The following is a 20,684-nucleotide window of genomic DNA, read 5'->3' as shown; positions in this document are numbered from 1 at the left end:
TAAATAATGATGGACCAAAAATATCTGTATAGTTTTTTAATAGTTTATACCTGGTGTATTAATTAGACATTATGCATATTGCTTTTAACCGACTGATACAGGCATGGAATATAGTACAATACAATATTCGTTATACTTAACCGAAGTTTCCCATCTTTCTGATCAAGGGCTGCATCTTCAGTCAATTCACAGGGAAGGTTTTTTGTGTACGCATGTAGATTTGGAGTTCCCTTACCAACGGAACCGAAGATACATTCCTGAGCTTCCCCAAAATGCTGTTACATGGAATAATCTAGAAATATTGTAAAAGGCTTCAAACCATTGTATCAAAAATATTAAGACAGGAAAAATCCTTCCCATGTGAAGAAATGAAAGCAATAAACAGTAGGTAGGTACTCTACCTACAAATCCAGCAAACTAGAATAACATCTCTCCCTCCTGACATCCTTCCTTACCAGCTGTCTTCAGCACAAGACAATGATTACTCCCAATGGATAACCCTGAAGTTAGTCAGCTGATCCTCACACTGCAGTAGTTGCAAGGAGAAAGCACTCAGGGATGGGAGGAACGTGTGGAACTTTTATTGCAATGCTTGCAACAGATATTTAACTTTAATTGCTGTTTCTCTAGAAAATTATACATAAAATATTAATTTAGGACCACTATTTAGGTGTATAGTGGTAGTTACCACATTACTTTTCATGTTCACGTGATCAGTTTGTAATGTTTACTTATGTTTTGGGCACTTTTTCCTCACTAAGGGAATATTTATTGCATTGACTAATACACTATTCTTATTCTGTCATCATATTTGCCCCTTCCCCACCAGTGGCATCCTGGGAAATATGGAGATCCTCCAGCATTTCAGCCAGACTGATTCGCGGAGGACCATCATCATCTGTGTCACTCTCCACTGGAACTTCTGCATCTAAAAAAGCAATAGGAAAAAAAAACCAACAAAGAGCTAAGCAAAGAAAACAAACCCAAAGCCCCTGAACAACCCCAAAGAAAGACCGGGAAAAAAACCCCAAAACAACCAACAAACCACAAAACCAAACCCAAACAAATCCCTCCTAAAAGCCAGCAATCCCATGGCAATTGCCATCATGGAAAACGCTGAATTATGTATCGGATCCTTCATCCAGCAGAGGTTTTGGGTGCGGGAGAAAACAGGCTTCTCTCTCTCATGTTAAAGGCAAGCAAACAAAAACCATCAACACCCATTCAGTGGACATGAAATACATCGAATACCTGAAACTATTACATCACAGCATTTCTCTAGGCATCAGCAGGTCAAAGAATCCAAATACAGAACTTCAGTAAAAATATTTTCACTCAGATAGTCACGATCTAGCTACATGCAATTAAATGGTTAAAAAGGCCTTACTTCTGTAAATGTTGACATTCTTCCTGATGGCTTCATCTTCTTCGAGATCTTCAAGGAAGTCCTGGTATTGTCTGTAAAAGATGGATTTACTCACTTTTCCTGTGAGTTTATGTAAATTTATAAAACAGAATAAAATCAAAGAAACAAAGCCCCAAGGAAGGACTGCAATCCACAGTCCTTCAGACGTGCCTTCTGACAGCATTCCTACATTTCCAACTCATTCTTTCTGCTTTTTTCTATCACCTATTAGTTTCCAAATAATTTGTTTAATCTGCCTGTTCTCGTTTAACTCTAATTGCCTCATTTTTTCTACTCAATTGAACGTTATTTAGAATCTGCTGTTGCTGTATCAGCTTTGTCACTGAACAAACCAGTGACAAGCACGTTTTCACAGAAGTGTCCCTTTAGCTAGACAGACACCAGCTGTAAGCTACAGACACAATGCTTCCGATATTACTCACTTGTCTCGTGATTTAAGCTTTTCTTGGAAAAAACATAAAAATAGTTTTTACATTTTGCAGCAGTAAACCTGAAAAACTTGCAGGGTTATCTTTAAGATTTCAGGATTTAATCTGTTTCCACACCCCCCTGGCCCACTGTCCTCAGTTCAGTATCCATGTTCCCTGAAAACTTAGCAGATAGGATAAACGTAAGTAAGGTGCGTATGCTTAAAGCACTTCCTGCACTAGGGAAGCACTCCCTGCACAGGGAGGTGATAGTGCCCCTGTATTCGGCACTGGTGAGGCAGCACCTCGAGTACTGGGTTCAGTTTTGGGCCCCTCACTACAAGAAGGACATCGAGGCGCTGGAGCGTGGCCAGAGAAGGGCAACGAAGCTGGTGAAGGGTCTGGAGCACAAGTCTTGTGAGGAGTGGCTGAGGGAGCTGGGGTTGTTTAGCCTGGAGAAGAGGAGGCTGAGGGGAGACCTCATTGCTCTCTACAACTACCTGAAAGGAGGCTGTAGCGAGGCGGGGGTCGGTCTCTTCTCCCTAGTAACAAGCAATAGGACGAGAGGAAACGGCCTCAAGCTGCGCCAGGGGAAGTTTAGGCTGGATAGTAGGAAAAACTTCTTCACCAAAAGGGCTGTCAGGCCCTGGCACAGGCTGCCCAGGGAAGTGGTTGAGTCTCCATCCCTGGAGATACTTAAAAGACGGGTAGATGTGGTGCTTAGGGACATGGTTTAGTGGTGGACTTGGCAGTGCTAGGTTAACAGTTGGACTCGATGATATTAAGGGTCTTTTCCAACCTTAACAATTCTATGATTCTATGAAGGGGGAAAAATGCAGAGAGAAAAGCTCTTCAGAGAACACCGATATCAGCCTGTCCGAGCCAGCATCATGCTCCAACAGAGCCAGCAGCATTGGCTTGTGCCCCCTTAACACTCAGCACATCAGCTTAGGCCTTACATTGGGTTTATCCTCAGCAGAAACTGAGAGATGTTATTTTTAGGCTTGGCACAGTATCCTAGGTAGGAGGGACTAAAAAGCTTCATGGTAGATACTGAACCTTTCGTCATCTGTATCCGTGCCTTCTCTGTCCCTTTCTAGCTCTTTCAGCTTCCAGTTTCTGCGACGCTGGCGTTTGGTACGGTCATAGCTCTTCTTTATTAATACCTACAGTGAAAACCAGCAAGTATTTATACATACGCACCTTCAATACTATTGATGACACTCTTTCAAAACCCCAGACTCCACTCAAGTCTCGATTTGGGCAACTGTAAAATCAGCTGAACAAATGGCAGAGTCAGCCTGGCACTCAGAAGTTTTATATAGAATTTATATAGCATCTGTCAATTCAAAGGTTTCCAAGCACTTTGGATTACGTCCTGAAGGGGCATATACACACTGAAGTTGTAATAGTTTTCACCACGCACTGCATGGTAATTTGAACAAAACCAACAAAGAGTACGGTAAGTTAAAGTAAACGTATTATTCAACTCAAAAATTTAAGTGGTGAGAAAAATAATTCTCAAAATCAGCTGCTATTCACATTTCAATATTAAGATCCCCTCTTCCTTTGGCACTACGGAACTAGCGAGTATTCATTATAAAATCATATTGCCTAATACCCCTGGGTAATGCAGAGAACTTTGTACAGAGAAAGAAAATGGTCTTACCACATCAGGAATATTGTGTGGGTTCATCTTATTGGCAAACTCGTCATTTAAGTTGCAGTTCGCCAAGTCGAATCTAAAATGAAAGCAGGTATTTTATCCTACCCTTCTATGTAAGTCCACAAAATTAAACTCAATGTCTCGTATGTTTGTATTAAAGAGCAGCATAGTTTAAGTTACAGCTCCTAAGAAAGATAAACGTTTCCAAATGAACTACAGAACAAATAAAAAATCCACATCAATACGCAGCTGTCATAACTATAAATAACTCTCAGAAGCTGCTGTTCCCAAATTCTGTTCAGTAGCACTCCCCAGCCTCCTGCATCCAAACAGCAATATCCACTGAGGTTCTGTTGGGCTCACAACAGCTCCAATAACATTCATGTTTTTGCCTGTTTGAGAAACACCTAATTTGCCTAATCTTACAAAAACTTCACATTTGTCATTGCTGCATACGATACTCATTATCAAACAAAAAGATCTTGCTTGGTATTTTAAAAATCCCGCCCAGCTATTTGTGTCTAAACTGTTATTCCAGTCTGCACTCTAAAATCAATACTGCAGCGCTCTCATTACTAACAGCCCTTTTCCCAAGATGACTTCTGCTAGAAAAAGATTTCCTGTATTAGGACCATCTCTTCATGGTCAAGATGAAAGATTCTATCCCTTCTGCTGATTTCATTTAGAAATCAGAACAGTTCAAAACTTTCTTGGTAATACACAAGCCTGTACAGAATCCAGATAATTCAGTCATTATATAATCATTTAATAAAAACCAAGAAACAGAACAGACCCCAAGACAAGGTCGCCAGGATTCAGAATGTGCCCCAAATGAGTACAGCAGAAATACTGATGATCTGTATTCAACTCCGAGGTTTTCTGCACCCAGGCTTCAGCCAGCGTGTGCTTGAGGAATGAAAAACAAAACAGCCTTGTAATCAAATGTAGCTTAACTTGCTGTGCTATTAACATTTGCACTGCTATATTACTGTTTTAAATTACGTTTGTAATTAAAATTTTATTTCTACATCAAGCATCCAATGTATTGCACGCTACTCCCCATTTCTCATCTTTACAAAAGGAAGGAAATGGATCTGCCAACCACTTCTCACAAGAATTCCACAAAGGCTGTTTCTATAACTGGACTGGTGTTTTGGTGGTTTTTTTTTTCCTTCACAACTTTCAACCACATATAGCTTTTGACTGAGAAGAAAATGTTTGGTACTGCTTCATTAATTCTGATTAAAAAGAAATGCTTCTATACTTCAACAAAACCAATTTAATAATTGAAGAGTTGCAATGCTAATATAAAATAATTTCAATAATGAGAGTAACAAGTAAAGTTTAAACTCTTCAACAGAAAAGAATTTCTGAAAGTGGAATTCACCCCACACCTGTGCAATTTCCAAACCAGAACGCTGTCCACATCTTCCTGAGAAGAGCTTTTGCCAGTGGCAAGACACAGAAAAGCACACATCTGACTTTGCAAGGTAGAACGATTCAAAACAGAAGTTCAGCTGAGTAGGCGAGGGAGGGGAGAGGAAAGCCCAAAACATTAAATCAAACAGAGAAGAACTCTTACCTTGTTTGATCTTGCCCCTGCACCTGCACCTTTTTTCTTTTCTTGAACCCTATTGATATCCACAATGATAAATTCCTCCAGTTGTTTCGGGTGGAACAAGCTGTTGAAAGGGTGGCGCCAGTAGGTATTTCCGTCAATTTCAGCAACTGGAAAAAAACCACCAGCATGGGCAACCACAAGGGAGAGAATTTCTTGCAAAGAATTAAAAGGAAAAGGAGGCATTTCCCAAAATTAAGGCAAATGCCAAACGCATTTTGTTCAAGTTTGTTACTGCAATACAAGTGTTTGGGACATGACCCATATTGCAAACTCGTGCAACAAGAGCAGTTGATCTGTGACAGCCAAATCCCATATCACATGTCTAAAGCACTGACCCTTTTATTCACATGAATCATTCTCCTGGATGTATCCTTATAGAGGTATTTTGCTGGTAGAGCTTACCAGCAAATACCAACCAAAGCACAGTGCTTCTGGTACTGAAGTGGCCAGAATCACAATCCAGAGAAAAAACTAGATGCGACCTAATTTTAGAGGAATATACCTGACAAATACAAGCGCTTAGCAGAGACCTAGAACATCCATGACCTTTAACACTCACCCTGCACATTTCGCCTAGGAAACTACGGAAATCAAGCTTAGAGAACTATGTCTTATATCACTATTAAATTTCTGCGTCGGTGATTGTACAGATACATTTACAACAGTATGGTCTGAAAATAGAAGATTTCATGAAAACAAAACAAAACAAAACTAATTGTGCCAGCAGAAAAATCAGATGCTGCCATAGTGCCGAAAAGAACCCATAACTTACTCTGCAGAGTGCTAGGATCGATGAGGTGGATGGTACTTGTTACTCTAATGCACACACAGATCTGGCTCATGTTACCAAGACTCTGCGCCAGTTTTGGTGACAGACATACAACATTGTCCTGCATACAAACAGAAAATAATTTACACTCGTATTTCCTTAATTTTTAATCAAATCTTTAGAGAAATCTGAAATAGATTTTTAAACTTTATGTTTTCAGTTCTCCACCCAGCATCACCCGATAACTTCCTCAAGCTAGCTGCAATCTGCGCTTTCCATGCTTTGTGGGGAGTAGACCCCTCCATCCCTACAAATACACAATAAACCAGGCCTCCATCACCAAAACCAAACTTAATCCACTTCATACAATACCCTGAAGATAAAATAGAGAGAAGCTACCTTGCATATTGGAACAATTTCCACAGAGAAAGTGCTTTTGTAATTGTAGACATTACTATGAATATCATGGGAGATCAAACGTTGGGATGATTTTGATCTACAAAAGATAAAAATAGAGCCTTCAGGCAGCAAGAAGGACATTTCTTGAAACAGGAGATAATCAGCACAAAGTATAGCAATGAAAGTATATAGCTATGTACTACAAATACAAAAATTAAGGAAATAGAAAAATGCATGAGGGTTAGTTTTAAAATGCCTAAGTGGAAAACATGGGACTTCCGTAGAAAGCATTTTGTCCGTTTTAACTAGAATACGGGATTCTTACCCTTCCACTTACAAAATTCTTTAAAAATGAAGGATAGAAGACATTTCCCAAAAGCTTTTGAGTATTCAAGGCAATAAATGTAAATGATATACCTAGATGGAACTGTACACTGAAGAAAGTCTACCATCTTCTGGGCCTGCTGCTTTGAAGAATAATAAAAATCCAGGCCATCTTAAAGAAAAGAAAGCTTGATGAACATATCTATTTCAAGTACTATGGTATTTTTTTTTCAAATACATTACATAGGCTAAGTAATCTGCTGCTTATCTGTACATAGCTACTAGCACAAGCACTCTTCCAATATAAAACAGGTTAATCTATTCTACCTCTAGACTAACAAGCCACTTCACTTACCATGGATTTCTTTGATCCGAAGTGTATTTTGATGAAGCCTGTGTTTTAAAATCAGCTGCTCCAAATAGTAGAAAGTCTTCTTGTGCAGAGTCTAAAACCAAAGATAAAATCATCAAGGTTATTTAAGAACCATCTAGTGCAAATGCAGTATCTCTGAAGAATAAACATTTCTATGAAGAGATCATCTAGAGAAGGAACAGGCCAAAGTCTACTCCAAGTAACCAAAAAGATTTCACAGATGTGCTCTATTTATACCAAATTATTTAAAGCTTCTGTTTCTCATTTTTGTGTAACTGGCTGCTAAAGATACCGTTTTCTTTAACGAAGATTTACATATTTATAAACAATCTGTACCACTGTTTCTAACACTGCCTTAAAATACAGAAGGATATTTCGTAATTCACACAAGATCCTCCTGCCAGCCATCATCTAAAAAGAATATGCTAATAATACTGGACAGCAGAGAGAAAGTTTTTCTAAACTAAGATCAGTAAGAAAAAAAAACCAACACGAACACAAAATCTATTACTGTGGCAGCATGCAAGTGTGAGTACATCTTTTTCTGAGAAAATAAAAAATTCATCCAAAGATTTGCGCCCCTGATTGTTCTGCCATGAACAAATGAAAATTGAGTTTGCCTCTACCTTTTGTCTGACTTGCACTACAGCTTTCCAGAAATCCTTAGCTTCAATCCTATGACAGTCTTCACACATTTGAGACTGAACTATATATTCCACCACAAACACTTGCTGAAGAACTGCTCCATTTATCACCTGCAAAACAAAAGTTTAAAAGGTTTCCTTGTTAATCCTGTCGAGACAGAAAACTAGTTTACCACAGCATTCTGAAATAAGTTCCGTACTATACTAAAATTATGTGACAGACAGCTATATTTGGGCCACAAATATTAGTAGTATTTTCCCAACTTTACTGGAACAGCCGATAACCTTCTTCCAACTGTGATGAATGGCACCTCAATGACAGAATCTAGGCAGCATGAAATCAATACCCTTCCAAGATAAGCCAGTAAACACATGTTGGATTTTACCAAAGAGAACCACTTATCTGAAATGTAATAATAAAATTTAAAAAAAAAAAAAAAAAAATCATACTGTTCGCCGTAAAAGCTTTTTAAAAGCCACACGCAGAACACTATACTCCAGTTACCTCCTTCTGAACAGTCAGTTTCAGCTTCAGCCTCTTAGAATGTGGCTCGGTCCAAATAAAGCCTGCATCAATCAGCCGGACCTGCCAGCGGGAAAGAACGAGAACTCAGCTACTACTGCCAGCAGTTGTACTAGTACAGGTGTTAAAAACACACAGCTCTAACTACCAGAAAACACAAGCTTATGGTATAGTCCGCTACTCCTCAACCAAGTGAGGAAGTGAATAACCTTAATTAAAAACATATGTATCGGTATACCAAACCCAATTAATAACAGTTAGTTAGAACACAGAGTCTGATCTACCTAAAATAATGGAGATGCAACCTCAGACTGTCACACCACAGTAACTAAATACTATCTTCAACAGTATCTCTGGATGCCATGTAATGATGAATTTGGATAGTATAATGGTTTCCTCAGAACTAAAAAGCCAATTTAATCTCTAAAACTAAGAACATGCAAATTTACTGCAGCAAAGGGTATTTTGTATATATAAGTACTAACCCAACAGCAAGAAGCTCAATAAGGCAATCTAATTCAAACCTTGATGACTGCAGTAACAAAACAATTTTTTTGCCTAAAACACTATCGCAGATTTTTTCCTCTGGCAAGATTCTGAACCTAAGAAATACTTTATTCAACTTAAAACATATGACTTCCCATTTAATCTACATATAGACCTCTGCAACCCTCTTTCTTATCGTCATAAACCAGTAAGAACAACTATTGTATAAACAATTTACAAAATGTGTAAAAAGAAAACTGTAAAATTAAGGTGCATCAAAAACATGTTAGCTTCCTTCAGTTAATTATGCTCAACTCCCCTCTATACAGTAACAATTGTGCAGTACGCTGTATGCTTTGAAGTCACAGAATTGCACTGCAATAGCCTCTTCAGCATGCCTGGAAATTTTTTGTTAGAGCTTGTGCTTACCGAATTGTCCAAAATTCTAGTACAGAGTTATTTGAGACCAGATTGTCATTCTCTATGTTTAATATAAATCAGTTGATAAGCTCTACACAAGTGCAAACGGCTGCTCCAGAAGGACTGAACCCTGCGTCAGTTAGCTGGACTTCGTTTTAAGCAATAGCAATAGACACGCTATGAAATACCAAGAGAACTAGCTACTCACCTTGCTCAGCGAAGCTTTGATTTTTTTAAGACACAAAGCAAGAAGCTCTCTTGATTCCAAGGTACACTGAATCCAGGTTCCTGGAGGCTGAAGATACCTATGACACAGGAAGCGCTTTACGGCACATTGAAGCTGCTTCAGCAAATTAAATTACTCAAAAGTTGGGCAGTTATTTACCAGGCTTTCAGTTTTAATATTAACTACGCAGCTATAATTTTTGCCTCCCTACGCATTCAGATTCACGCATTCCAAATGCATTCACACTTTTACTGCCATCCTTACCAAATTGCCCGCTTCTTTCTTTCAGGGACCGCAAACTCACCCATTTCAATCTTCTAGGCCCTACATACCATCCCTTTTCCACTTCCACAAGAAAAAAACCACAGGAACGTGCTGGAAAATCCCACGAGACCCGATGAAAACGCGCACCGCCGGCGTACGCTGCGCCCGTTTCCCCCTCAGGAGCGGGCTTCGCCCCGAGGCGGGGGAGCGGGGCCCGGCTGCCCACCTTTCGCACTGCTTGCAGAAGTGGAGGGTGCCCTGCTTGGGGATGCCCTCGGTGATGTCCACCTGTGCCCGCAGGCAGCCCACGCACATGTTGGCCGGGTTGGGCGGGATGGGCACGCCGCACTGGCAGCAGAGGCTGGAAGACAGCGAGGAAAAGTCAGTCACAAACAACTCTGAGGTGACACCTCAGAGGTGACAGCTACGGGAACCCCCGGCGGGAACCGAAGGTACGGGTCGCTTTTATTTCGTTTTTTATTATTTAAAGAAAAGCTGTGGCCCAGGAGGGCCGTCCCCCCCCCCCCCCCCCCCCCCCCCCGCCCCGGTTGATGGCTGCCCAGGTACATGGCGGCCTGCCCCCCGCGGCAACGGGGCGCCCCTCGCCCTGAGGCCGCGGCCCGGCCGGCAGAGCCCCGCCACCCCGGCGCCCGGCCCCCGCTTACATGTTGCCCTGGGTGGGGGCGGCCGGCCCGGCCATGTACTCCATGGCTGCGGGGAGCCGCGGCGGCCACGTTCCGGGCCTGAGAGGAAGGGGAGGAGGGACGCGGTCCCGCGAGAGGCCGGCGGGAGGGAGGGAGGCGGGGCGGCCGCAATATGGCGGCTGCCGTTTCCTAGCGGCGTCTGGCTGCCGCTAGCGAATAACATGGTCATTAATGAGTCTTTGAAACATTAATTCATTTTTTTTTGAAAACCATGGGATTTGATCCATCCGTCTTCTTCCCCCGCGGGCGAGCCTGTGCTGTTGTTGCAGCAGATGGCGGCAGTAGGGTACAACCTCGCCGGCCTCTTGTGTCCCTCCCTGGGCCGATAGATTTATGTTCTAACTTATTTTTATCATGGAAATGTGCCGCGTTCATTTATTAGCATGGGGACCGATGTGAGAGGTATTGCACACCCGCAAATCCCGCTGCAAGTGGTGTGCACTGGTGCTGTCAGCAATACACGAGGTGGCGGCCCTTTTCAACAGTCGCTAATTCTTAAAGGTTGCTGCTAATTTATCTTCGAGAAATACTGCTTTGAAGCAATTTTATTATTGTTTTCACCTATTTGTCAACCGTGGCTGAACATCTCCAAATAACTCTTTAAGTGCATTTTAAAAGGAATTTGCAGCTTTGGTGGAAAGGGTAAGAATAGGGATGTTTGGCCATAAATCTATATTACTTTCAGTATTGATTTTGGAAAGACTTCTAGTTTCAGAATTAACTAGCTACCTTTCGCATCTGCCAGCAACTTCTCATCACTTTGTAGCAACAGGTAAAACCAAAAAGTGCCTGAACTTCTCCCTTTGTTTAGTCTTGCTGTATCTGAGCGATGAGATCCTATTTTTTTCTGCGAACATCAATTATAGATTATATACAACAGATTATGTGGTGGTGCAGATGCTTGTAAATGAAGAAACAACTATTCCAGCTGAGGACTCGGTTTTGATTTGAAATCATTATCAAGCACGAATGAGTAAGGGTTCTCATCTTGTCACTGATTTATAAAGGATTACACTATGATAACTATGAGATACCTTTAATTTACTGTTAGGACTTAATGTGAAGCTACCCCCAGAACCAACTGGCAGTTGCGAGTTTCTGAAGCGAGGATGCAGTTTCAGTAGTAGAATAAGAGGACATTATCCTAACTGATGTCAATAATCTACTGACTTCTTTTTCATGATGGCCAGTCCTTAGCAAAGCCTGGTTGGATTTTGAGAAAATTTATTTAAAGTTACCTTTTACAGAAATAAAATATTTTAAAATTTTTAAGAGTTCACCTTCCAGACTGGTACTTGTCTCCCAGTGCAAGAAAGACTTGATAAACGAGTGAGTTCAGCAGCAGCCACCAGGACGGCCGGTGCTGGAGCCCCTTCCCCATGGGGGAGCGGAGGGACCAGGGCTGGCTCAGCCTGCAGAAGCGATGGCTTTGAGAGAACCTAAGACCAGCCACCCAGATTGATGAGGAGGTCATGGAGGAGAAGAAGGAGTCGGTCTCTTCCCAGGGGTGCATGGTGGGTGGATGAGAGGCAACAAGCATAAGTTGAAACAAGAAAGGTTCAGAGTGGTTTAAGGAAAAACATTTTCACCATGAGGATAGTCAGGAACTGGAGCAGGTTGTCTGTGGAGTTGTGCAGTCTCTGTCCTTGGAGAGAGCCTAACCAAGCCTCAGCTGGTTGAAACACTGAGCAACCTGCTCTGGCTTCATGTTTGACCCTGCTTTGCGCAGGAGGTTGGACTAGAGACCTCCTGAGGTCCCTTCCAGCCTGCATGATTCAAAATGATTAATATTTATCTTTTCAAAGTATAACATAAAGCTTAAATACCAAATATCCAAGCCTGGCACCAAGTTAACATCACCAGGTTTCTCCTGTGCTCCACCCATCCCCTTCCTCTTCAGAAGGAGGCTTTGCGCTTCCCCAGGGGAGAACAGCAGAACAACGAATACCTTTCTTCCTGGGTTCATTGCTAATACAGCTTAGCCACAAAGCTGAAAAAAACTTTACAGTGAGATTGTTGTCAACTACACTGTCATAATTCATTAATTAAGAGTTACGTAACACTTTGGTTTAGAAGGAGTTGGTGCAATCCATTTGGGTTGGATTCCATTTGTGGTGTACAGTAACCAACCATGCCCTTTGGAGAAGAGATCCTTGGGGAATTATCATGATACTAAGGTATGTTTGTGGGTCAGCATTTGTTTTCTGCAGGTTTACAGTTACAATGGAGAAAAGTAGAGCTGAATTGCATCAACACATTGTGTGTGGATTATTTAATACGGTAATATCCTGATGGAAAGGACGAGCTGTTTTGGTTACTTTAGAGCTGCTTTGGGGACTGAAAATCACAGGCTGTCGAGCTGTCTGACTTGTCTTTTTCTTCTTTGGCACATTTTTCTTTGATGGGCTGCTTGTGTTCACAGGCTGTTACTTACTTCTGCTCCTTTGAAATTAAGTTTCTTTGCAGACCTCTCTGGAGACTATGGGCCATATTATTAAAAAAAAAAAAAAGGAAAAAGAAAAAAAAAGATAAAAAATAAGTGTTTCCCTGCACTGAAGTTTCATTTCTGTACTCTTCAGAACCCCTGCTGTACAGTGGGTATTATATAGTTTTTACTTTCAAGCCCTGATGAGTAACTGAATCTTTGATTTATTTGATTTATGAAATAATACACTTCCTGTAAATTCCAGGTAGATTCCAGGCTGTCACTTGGTGAGTCTCACGTTGCAAGAGGGGTAGGACAAAGCCTGTCATTTATGGGAGCCAGATCTTCTGTGAAGTCACCAGGAGGAGAATTTGATCCTAATAATACTTTAAATGATTCCACTGCAGATTTATTTTCAGCTGCAGTTTTCTCCACCTTATTTCAGTGCTAATATACTAAACCCTACCTCAGCTCAAGGCACAGCCATCATTACTGCCAGTTAAAATCAGAACTATGTTCTTTGTAGTCATCAAAGTACTTTGTATTGCCTTTGCAATCTCTTGTTGCCCTGTGGCTTCCACCCATCCAAGTAAAATTTGTATGTTTTAAACTGTGAAAGTATTGTTATAGTCTTAGCACCACTTCTGAAAGATTTTACATCTTTGTACACAATAAACAAGATAAAAAGCAGGCCACAGAATTCCCTCAGAACTTTAGCAATGGTAGGTCTCAGTTTCACAACTTATTACATGGGCTTTGGCCATGTGATGTGGACTGAAAGATTTCACCATCTCTTCCCAGTGAGGATCCAATATTCAAAGAAAAGCCAGTATTATTGTAGTTGTTGAGATGGATGATATTTCCTCTAAATCAGTGGCATTTTTAGGAATGGGTTTATGGGTAAGACCTTACTTGCTACAGGCTGGCAGGAGCCAGAGATCTGACATCTTAGGAAATGACTTATACTGCAAATCATTTAAGAGAGGGCCAGATTTGCATAGGTGTGAGTATTAATCCCGTAGGCCACTGATTTCTTCTGAGTGTGCGATCATCACATCTATGGTAATGCCTGTAGAAAAAATGATGGACATATAGGTTTATTTTTCAGCCCTGTCAAGCTGCATCATTGATTTGTGGTGGTCCAGATCAGTCTTTTAAATTAATACACTACATTTGGGAAGATCGCCGTGTATTTTTGCCATTGTATGCTGGTTATTGTCTTACTGATACTGCAGCCAGACTCACAGGAGCCATGCAGGATATCTGACAGGCCTGGTGTGCCTTCAAAACCAGACACGCCATCTCCTCGCTGCCCGCCAGCTACACGGGGCGCAGAAGGAGATCCTGGGTTGGAAGAAAACAGTGCATAACTACATTTGTGTGATTCTTCACTGTTCTGTACGTACGTTGGGCAGTCATGCTTGTAGCAGTCAATATAAAACTATAGCATGGGAACAGAAAAATTGGGTTTGGGAGTGTTCAGCTGTGGCCTGGTGTAAATGACTGGAGGAAACACAAGGCAGGAAAATAACTATGAATGTGCCCTGCTGCTGTTTTAAACAGGCCAGAGAAAGATGGGGGGGATGGATTTCAACCCAGTCTGGATGTGCTGCTGCATGCACGCTCTTGGCTTCCTTCTCTTTCATTCTTAGGGAAACAGCCATGCACTGCTTAATGGCATATATAAGACAGAATTAAGAAAGTGGCAATAACTGCTTACCTTCCTGGAAAAAATGCTACAGGAATTGCACTTGTAATGTGGGCAGAGGCTTTGAGTGTTTTTTTCTTTCCCTGCAAATGTCTCTGGAGCTGTTATCTAAAGTGTGAGATGGTAACTCATCAGGACATTTCAGTTTTCACAGCTCCATTTAATTTCCCTTTTCACCAAGGAGCTGCAGGAGTTATAAGACTGTGTACAGGCACTGCCATGAATTTAAAGGCAGCTTTGTAAATTCTGGCAGCTTGGGTGATAAAGCTGTCAGGTCTCCACCACCAGCTACTCTCGTACTAATGATGGAGAGTGGAAAGGGTGAGGGTAAAAAATGTTGTTCCCCCTTCTGTGACTGCTGCTGTCTAAAACTGTATTGGTATTTCAATGTATGACTGGTTCCATGGAATTGTTAATTACTCCTTAGGATTCCCTAAGGTGAGAAGCATGGCAAGCAGTGTGCGTAAGTTTTTATTTTCTATTTTTTCTTCGCAGAATTTGGGGATGTAGAGTGATTTAAATGTTTTGTCACTTTTGTCAATTTGGATTTACAGGCTAGGATGAGAACATATGGGAAATAAGTACTCAGTATGACAAGTGTGTACTTGATGATCCTCTGCATCTGTGTCTGTGCCGAGCTCACTTGCTCAAATGGGGAAAACACCGCATTATCGTGGCATCAGTCTGAATGCTGCAGTAGTCACGCAAGGGTGAGCAAAAGGCCCTGCTCCTCAGTGGCCCGGTTCCTCCAAGCTTCTCTGTACTCTGCATCCTGTCTTTGTGCAGGTCTGTTTTGAACATGTCTATGTATAGTTCCTCCAAAGGTTGAGGCCACAGACAAAGGTTGTAGAGTGAGGTTTTAAATAACTCAGTTTTTTCTAATTCCAGTTACAGAATCAGAAAATATGAATTAAAATATGTATAAAAAGCATCATATAGAAATATGGAATTTATTAATTGACAGTGTGTACAGTACACACATCTCATTTATAGAACTGTCTAATAACTAGAACAGTTGTATAATTAATTCCGTTACCAGTCTATATACTTTATTACATCCTAGAATGAACCTTTTCACCCTTCCATTAATTTTATCACTATCAACAGCTGTAGCAAGTTTTTTAAGTGTCATTTTACCCTGATTCATTTTTTCCAAGAGGTACATATATTTCAATAAACATTATTTTTAATCCCATTAATCCAGAAACCAGTCATCAGAATAATTGGTAGCAATTGAGACAGTATAGAGGAAGAGCTTTTCTGGATGGATGCAGCTGCTGAAGGTGTGAATGGCTATTAGTGAAAAATCATTTTTTTACATATTGCTGACCCCTGGGGAAGCTCCTGACCCTGTCCTTTGCACCAGGAATGGTCCTTGCCACTGGGTTCACATCATTAAGCCAGTAGAAATCTAAGCAGAAAAGAGCCAATAATTTTTGCTAGCAATTAGCTGTTTGGTAAATTTAGACATCTGGTTGAATCTTACTCCAAGTGAAAAGCATATCAGTTTACACTGATTTGTTTCCCTCTGCTGTTTTTCAATAAGTATTAAAGTATTAATACTTTATATAATATTTATATATTTATATAAAATATAAGTATTAAGCTATATACTAGTTTTCTGCTCTTACTGTTACATTCTTTAGGGTCTATATAATCCATTACCATAAGCACACTACTTCATCTTATGCTGTATTAAGTTTCATTTCTATTCATTAGGCTATCCAAATATTTAACGATGTGCACCCTGACATTTGAATTATATGAATGACAGTGAACTCATATGCAAGTCAAGATCAGTTTATCCTAAGATTTGCGATAGATTTTGTATCCAATCTTTAGAAGTACTGCTTAGTCTCCAAGCTACCAAACAATACCGAAGTCACAGCATTAAAAGGATCTGCGTGATATGTAATGAATGCAAGCACACCATTTAAAAACTGTTTTAACACAGGTTTGCTCTCGTTCTTATATGTGGATGACTGGGCCCTTGAGTTAATAGCTGTACATAGTTTGCACGAAAGCTCAAGCGCCAAGGCAAGAAAAGCCAGGACAGCGTGTGTGGAGGTGTGCCAGCCAGAACAGCTGCCTCACAGCAGCTTAATTTTCAGTAGAAACTTCAATAAATAGAAGCAGCATAGAATGATAAATTTGTGGGGAAGATATTCCTGTGATTAATTTAACAGACACCTGAGGTCACTATTCCCTCACTAAACTGCATCCAGGAAAGGAGGCAGTGAAGTTACCAGTTAGAGCTCCTCTGACCATCCCAACAAAGAGTTGTTGTTCTATTCTGGGCTACTGTTTTCATTAGCTGTGTTAATTTAAATGTAAAACTCTCAAGAATTTAAGAACAAAAGCAAACATAGTGTTTTACGTATTTTTTTTTTTAAATATTCACTGTAAAATAAATTTGAAATTCAGAGCAGTGTGCACAGCTTCTGGGACATTCAGCATCACCAAGTCACAAATTAATAAAAATACCCTCTTTTAACTGTAGAAGTGTTCTGACAACAGTAAGATGGATAAATGGGAAGGGTTGTACAATAACAATGAAACACCTCTGTGGTTTTTAGCGATGTCATATTTTGTTTTTAAGAGGACCGTGATGACACCTGGTCTGTATTTTTAGTTATCGAGGTCCTGAGCACACATACGTACCTGGCAATTTTACCCTTCTTCCTATTGCATCAAGTAATAATTTGGAGGAATGAAGTAGTTTCCATTCAGAGAGGGGACAAATAACAGCAGCATAGTCAGTACTCAGAGTGGGGAAATAAAGGTATGGCTGTGGCCAAGTGAGCTGTTCAGGGATGCAAGGTGGACGCAGCAGCTCGCTGTGCCAGCGGTTCTTGAAGCTGTAGGAGGTATTCTTGTGCAGGAACAGATTGTGCCTTGCCTGCGTGTGGGGCGGTAGCTCCCAGCTTCCAGATTTAGTACGAGTCAGGATCTAGCTCCCAGCAGGGACCAGGCAGCCATTTTGCTGACCAGCATGTGTCTTACTCTCTAATGCAGCAGGGGCTTCTGCCTGCCTCTGTGTCCTGGTTTCAGCTGGGACAGAATTGATTTTTTCTTCCCAGTAGCTGGTACAGTGCTGTGTTTTGGATTTAGGATGAGAATAATGTTGATAACGCACTGATGTTTTAGTTGTTGCTAAGTAGTGCTTACATTAAATCAAGGACTTTTCAGCTTCCCGTGCTCTGCCCGGTGCACAAGAAACTGGGAGGGGGCACAGCCAGGACAGCTGACCCAGGCTGACCCGCCATACCGTATGGCGTCATGCCCAGTATATAAACTGGGGGAGTTGGCCAGGGGGCAGCGATTGCTGCTCGGGGACGGGCTGGGCATTAGTCGGCGGGTGGTGAGCAATTGTACAGTGTATCACTTGCTTTGTATATTATTATTGTATTATTATTATATTATTATTATTACCACTATTCTGTTTTATTTTATTTTACTTCAATTATTAAACTGTTCTTATCTCAACCCACAAGTTTTCTGACTTTCACCCTTCCAGTTCTCTCCCCCATCCCACTGGGGTGGAGGGAGTGAGCGAGCGGCTGTGTGGTGCTTAGTTGCTGGCTGGCGTTAAACCACGACATTCTGTGAGCACCACTGCTCCTGGGTCCTGAGCCCCAGGAGGGATGTCCTCGCATCCCCGCCATGGATGATTGCTCTTCTCTGCTGTTTCTCCTGCAGCTGTGCATTTGCCATCACAGATTCGTCTAACCCCCCCAGTTAAGGTTTTAATCAGACCTTGGAAGGAAGGCCTCTTGTTGCCTTTTATTGATTGGAGCTATGAATTTGCAAACTAATAATTTCAGCAACACAGCGTGTGCAGAGCTGTGCTTTGGCAGAGGTACTGCTGTTTCAACTTGTCTTCTGTGGTCTCAAGGAGGGATATGAATGGGAGGAATAGCATTAGCTAATTCCATTGGGACCCGACACTTCCAGGGGCTGCTTTCTGTGAGATAATCTGCACTAAATTTACTGGGATAATGCTCCAATTATTTTCCAGTTCTTGCCTAGTTCTTCAGTTCCTTGTGAGGAATCCAATTAGCAATCCAATTTATAGTACGAGCCTCAAACATTATTACTGCTGAACTTCAGAAGCAGGAACAAAGAGAGCTGAAAAGAAACTTCTTTCAAGTAGCTTTGCAGCAGAGATCAGCATATTGTGACACTCCACTTTCAGCTGATCAATAGATAAAACTTGTGCGTTGCATCATCAAGCTTTAATGAGCTTCAACGCAGCACATATATCTGTGGTTTAGTTTCCTTTTAACTAGGTAACGTGTTGCATGAAACTTGCATATAAGGCGTATTTGATCCAGTGCAGGGCATACTTCTTGAATAATGTTTGAAAGAGCAGCAGCTTACACGCAGGCTGTGCAAGGGGTACCACAGAGTAATGGTAAATGCTGCCGTTGGTCAGCAGAGGGGGATAATCCTCAGTCTTGCTGTGTGTTTAAGCAGCTGGGAGTAGCTGGATGCTCAGTGTGCCGGAGGCATAGGTGCTGGTTTTGTGCAAACCCGGTCCTGCTGCTGCTGCTGCAGTCAGAGGCACAGTGGATGCATGCAGCAGTTTTGCACTGAAAGGCATCCTCTGCTTTCTAAATTCCTGGAGCCTTTTAAGAATCACTGCTACGCCTGTCATGGGGTTGGCAACAGATGAATTTTTCCTAGTAGCCTTTAAAAACCAAAATAACCCAAACCATAAAGTTACTTGAATTGAGCTACTTGAACAAGGAGACATCCTACGTTCATGAAATAGGATCCTCTTCTGGGTATTGCAAGGGAAAATCCTCTTCGTGCTGACTTCTGTTCTTCCACAGCTCCTATCACCCATTTTGTGTTTATCAGACATCACAGCTTATTGTTTCTTGACAACCACAGAAACCAAAGCTTTTACTTTATCATCAGGACAACTTCAGCAGCTCAGCCTTTACACTGTCTTATCAACATGCTATATTGTCAGAGAAACTCTCTTTGGTAATTAATTCTCCATTGCTTTATAATACTTAGCTAATCTGAGATTGCAGTTTTCCTCTTTGTTTTCCACTTGTAAAGAGGGGTGGCAGTTTTAGTGTGGCACCCAGTACCTGCCTGTCTATCCATGAGAACCTGTGCAGAAAGTGCAGCCAGTTCCCACAGATCCATTCAACTTAGCAATCGCTTTTATTACAATTTTTCTTTGATCGTGGCGGGTCTTGTTACTCAGTTCAGCCTTCTTTACCTGGGCTGGGGAATAGCCGTGGCAAAGATGTAATGTTAAGTAAAAGCATGGACAGGAGCCAGGAAGTGTTGCTTTAGTACTGGTATGTTTGTTACCTGTACCGGGATGCACTAGACCTGAACCTCAGACTGAGAAATAATTGTTTTAAAAAAGTAAATATTTGATCATCAGAACATGATAGGAATCTTAGAGACTATTGTACAGTAGTTGTTTGCTTTCCACTGGCCTTTTGTAATCTTCTGTGTCTCAGCTAAAAACATCTCATCCCATTAGCTGGCTAAAGGAAACCCCGTGAGAGCCTGGTTTGCGCTGAGAGGTGTGGAGCTGCCAGGGGAGGGTCCACACCAGTGTGAACTCTGGACCTTGGCATCAGTGAAATAAATATAGTTTGGTAGAAGTTACTTTCAGATATTTGAGTTCGTTTGTGAGAGAATACGAGAGTAGCAATATGCGGGTAAAAATATTTTGCATATTGTGTCTGTTAGAAACCTGTACATAAAAATTATGGATGCCGTTGATATTTCCTAGATTTCCCTCACTCTAGCTGGCTGGAGACAAAAGCAGACAGAGAAAAAGCCAAAAAATAGTTGAGTGAACTTGCACTAGAAACAAACCTGTATCTCTTGTCCTTTGGTTGGGATGTGCACTGCTCCCCCTCCCTCCATCACTGCTTTTCAGGGTGGAAACAGAGGACAGGAGTATGGTGGAGGCAGAAGATAGGTGTTTCGATGTGGGTGGAAGAGCCAAAGATTGACAGTTTATGGGGGGAAGGAGGAGAAAGGAAAGGAGACATTGTTGGTGAAAACAAGAGGTGAAACAAATGGAAACGATGATCCAGCTTTGCAAGGGGGACATGGTTTCAGTGTTGAGTGGCTTTGCTTTTGTCCAGACTCAATGCCTTCTTCAGTAAGCAGTGGTGATGTCCCAGCACTGACTATGCCAGCCTCGTATGACTGGAATCATCCTCTGAGGCAGGGCTGGACTGCAAAATAGTCCAATTCAAAGGGCAGAAAGAACCTGAGAACTAATCTGCATGATTGTGGGTAATTTGTGCCAGAGAGTG

At 41.5% G+C, this 20,684-nt stretch overlaps 1 protein-coding gene across 1 annotated transcript; it reads right to left on the bottom strand.

Moving 5' to 3' along the window:
• Positions 1–23: 23 nt before the first annotated feature.
• Positions 24–10,328, bottom strand: NMD3 (NMD3 ribosome export adaptor). Its single transcript, XM_087740670.1, has 15 exons — positions 10,214–10,328; positions 9,775–9,909; positions 9,267–9,363; positions 8,135–8,215; positions 7,612–7,740; positions 6,968–7,058; positions 6,706–6,784; positions 6,289–6,385; positions 5,893–6,010; positions 5,082–5,227; positions 4,293–4,405; positions 3,503–3,575; positions 2,893–2,999; positions 1,388–1,458; positions 24–928 (listed from the first exon to the last, which is right to left on the bottom strand). Exons 1-15 carry the CDS (start codon positions 10,255–10,257, stop codon positions 795–797), a joined length of 1,515 nt encoding a protein of 504 aa, XP_087596796.1. The 5' UTR covers positions 10,258–10,328; the 3' UTR covers positions 24–794.
• Positions 10,329–20,684: the final 10,356 nt, after the last annotated feature.

The sequence above is a fragment of the Nipponia nippon genome, unplaced genomic scaffold, assembly GCF_047370975.1.
Source record: "Nipponia nippon isolate SJK-2023a ecotype South Korea unplaced genomic scaffold, ASM4737097v1 scaffold_7, whole genome shotgun sequence".
NCBI classification, from domain to species: domain Eukaryota; kingdom Metazoa; phylum Chordata; class Aves; order Pelecaniformes; family Threskiornithidae; genus Nipponia; species Nipponia nippon.
The sequence above is the reverse complement of the archived record's forward strand: the minus strand, read 5'-3'. Positions and strand labels throughout refer to the sequence as shown.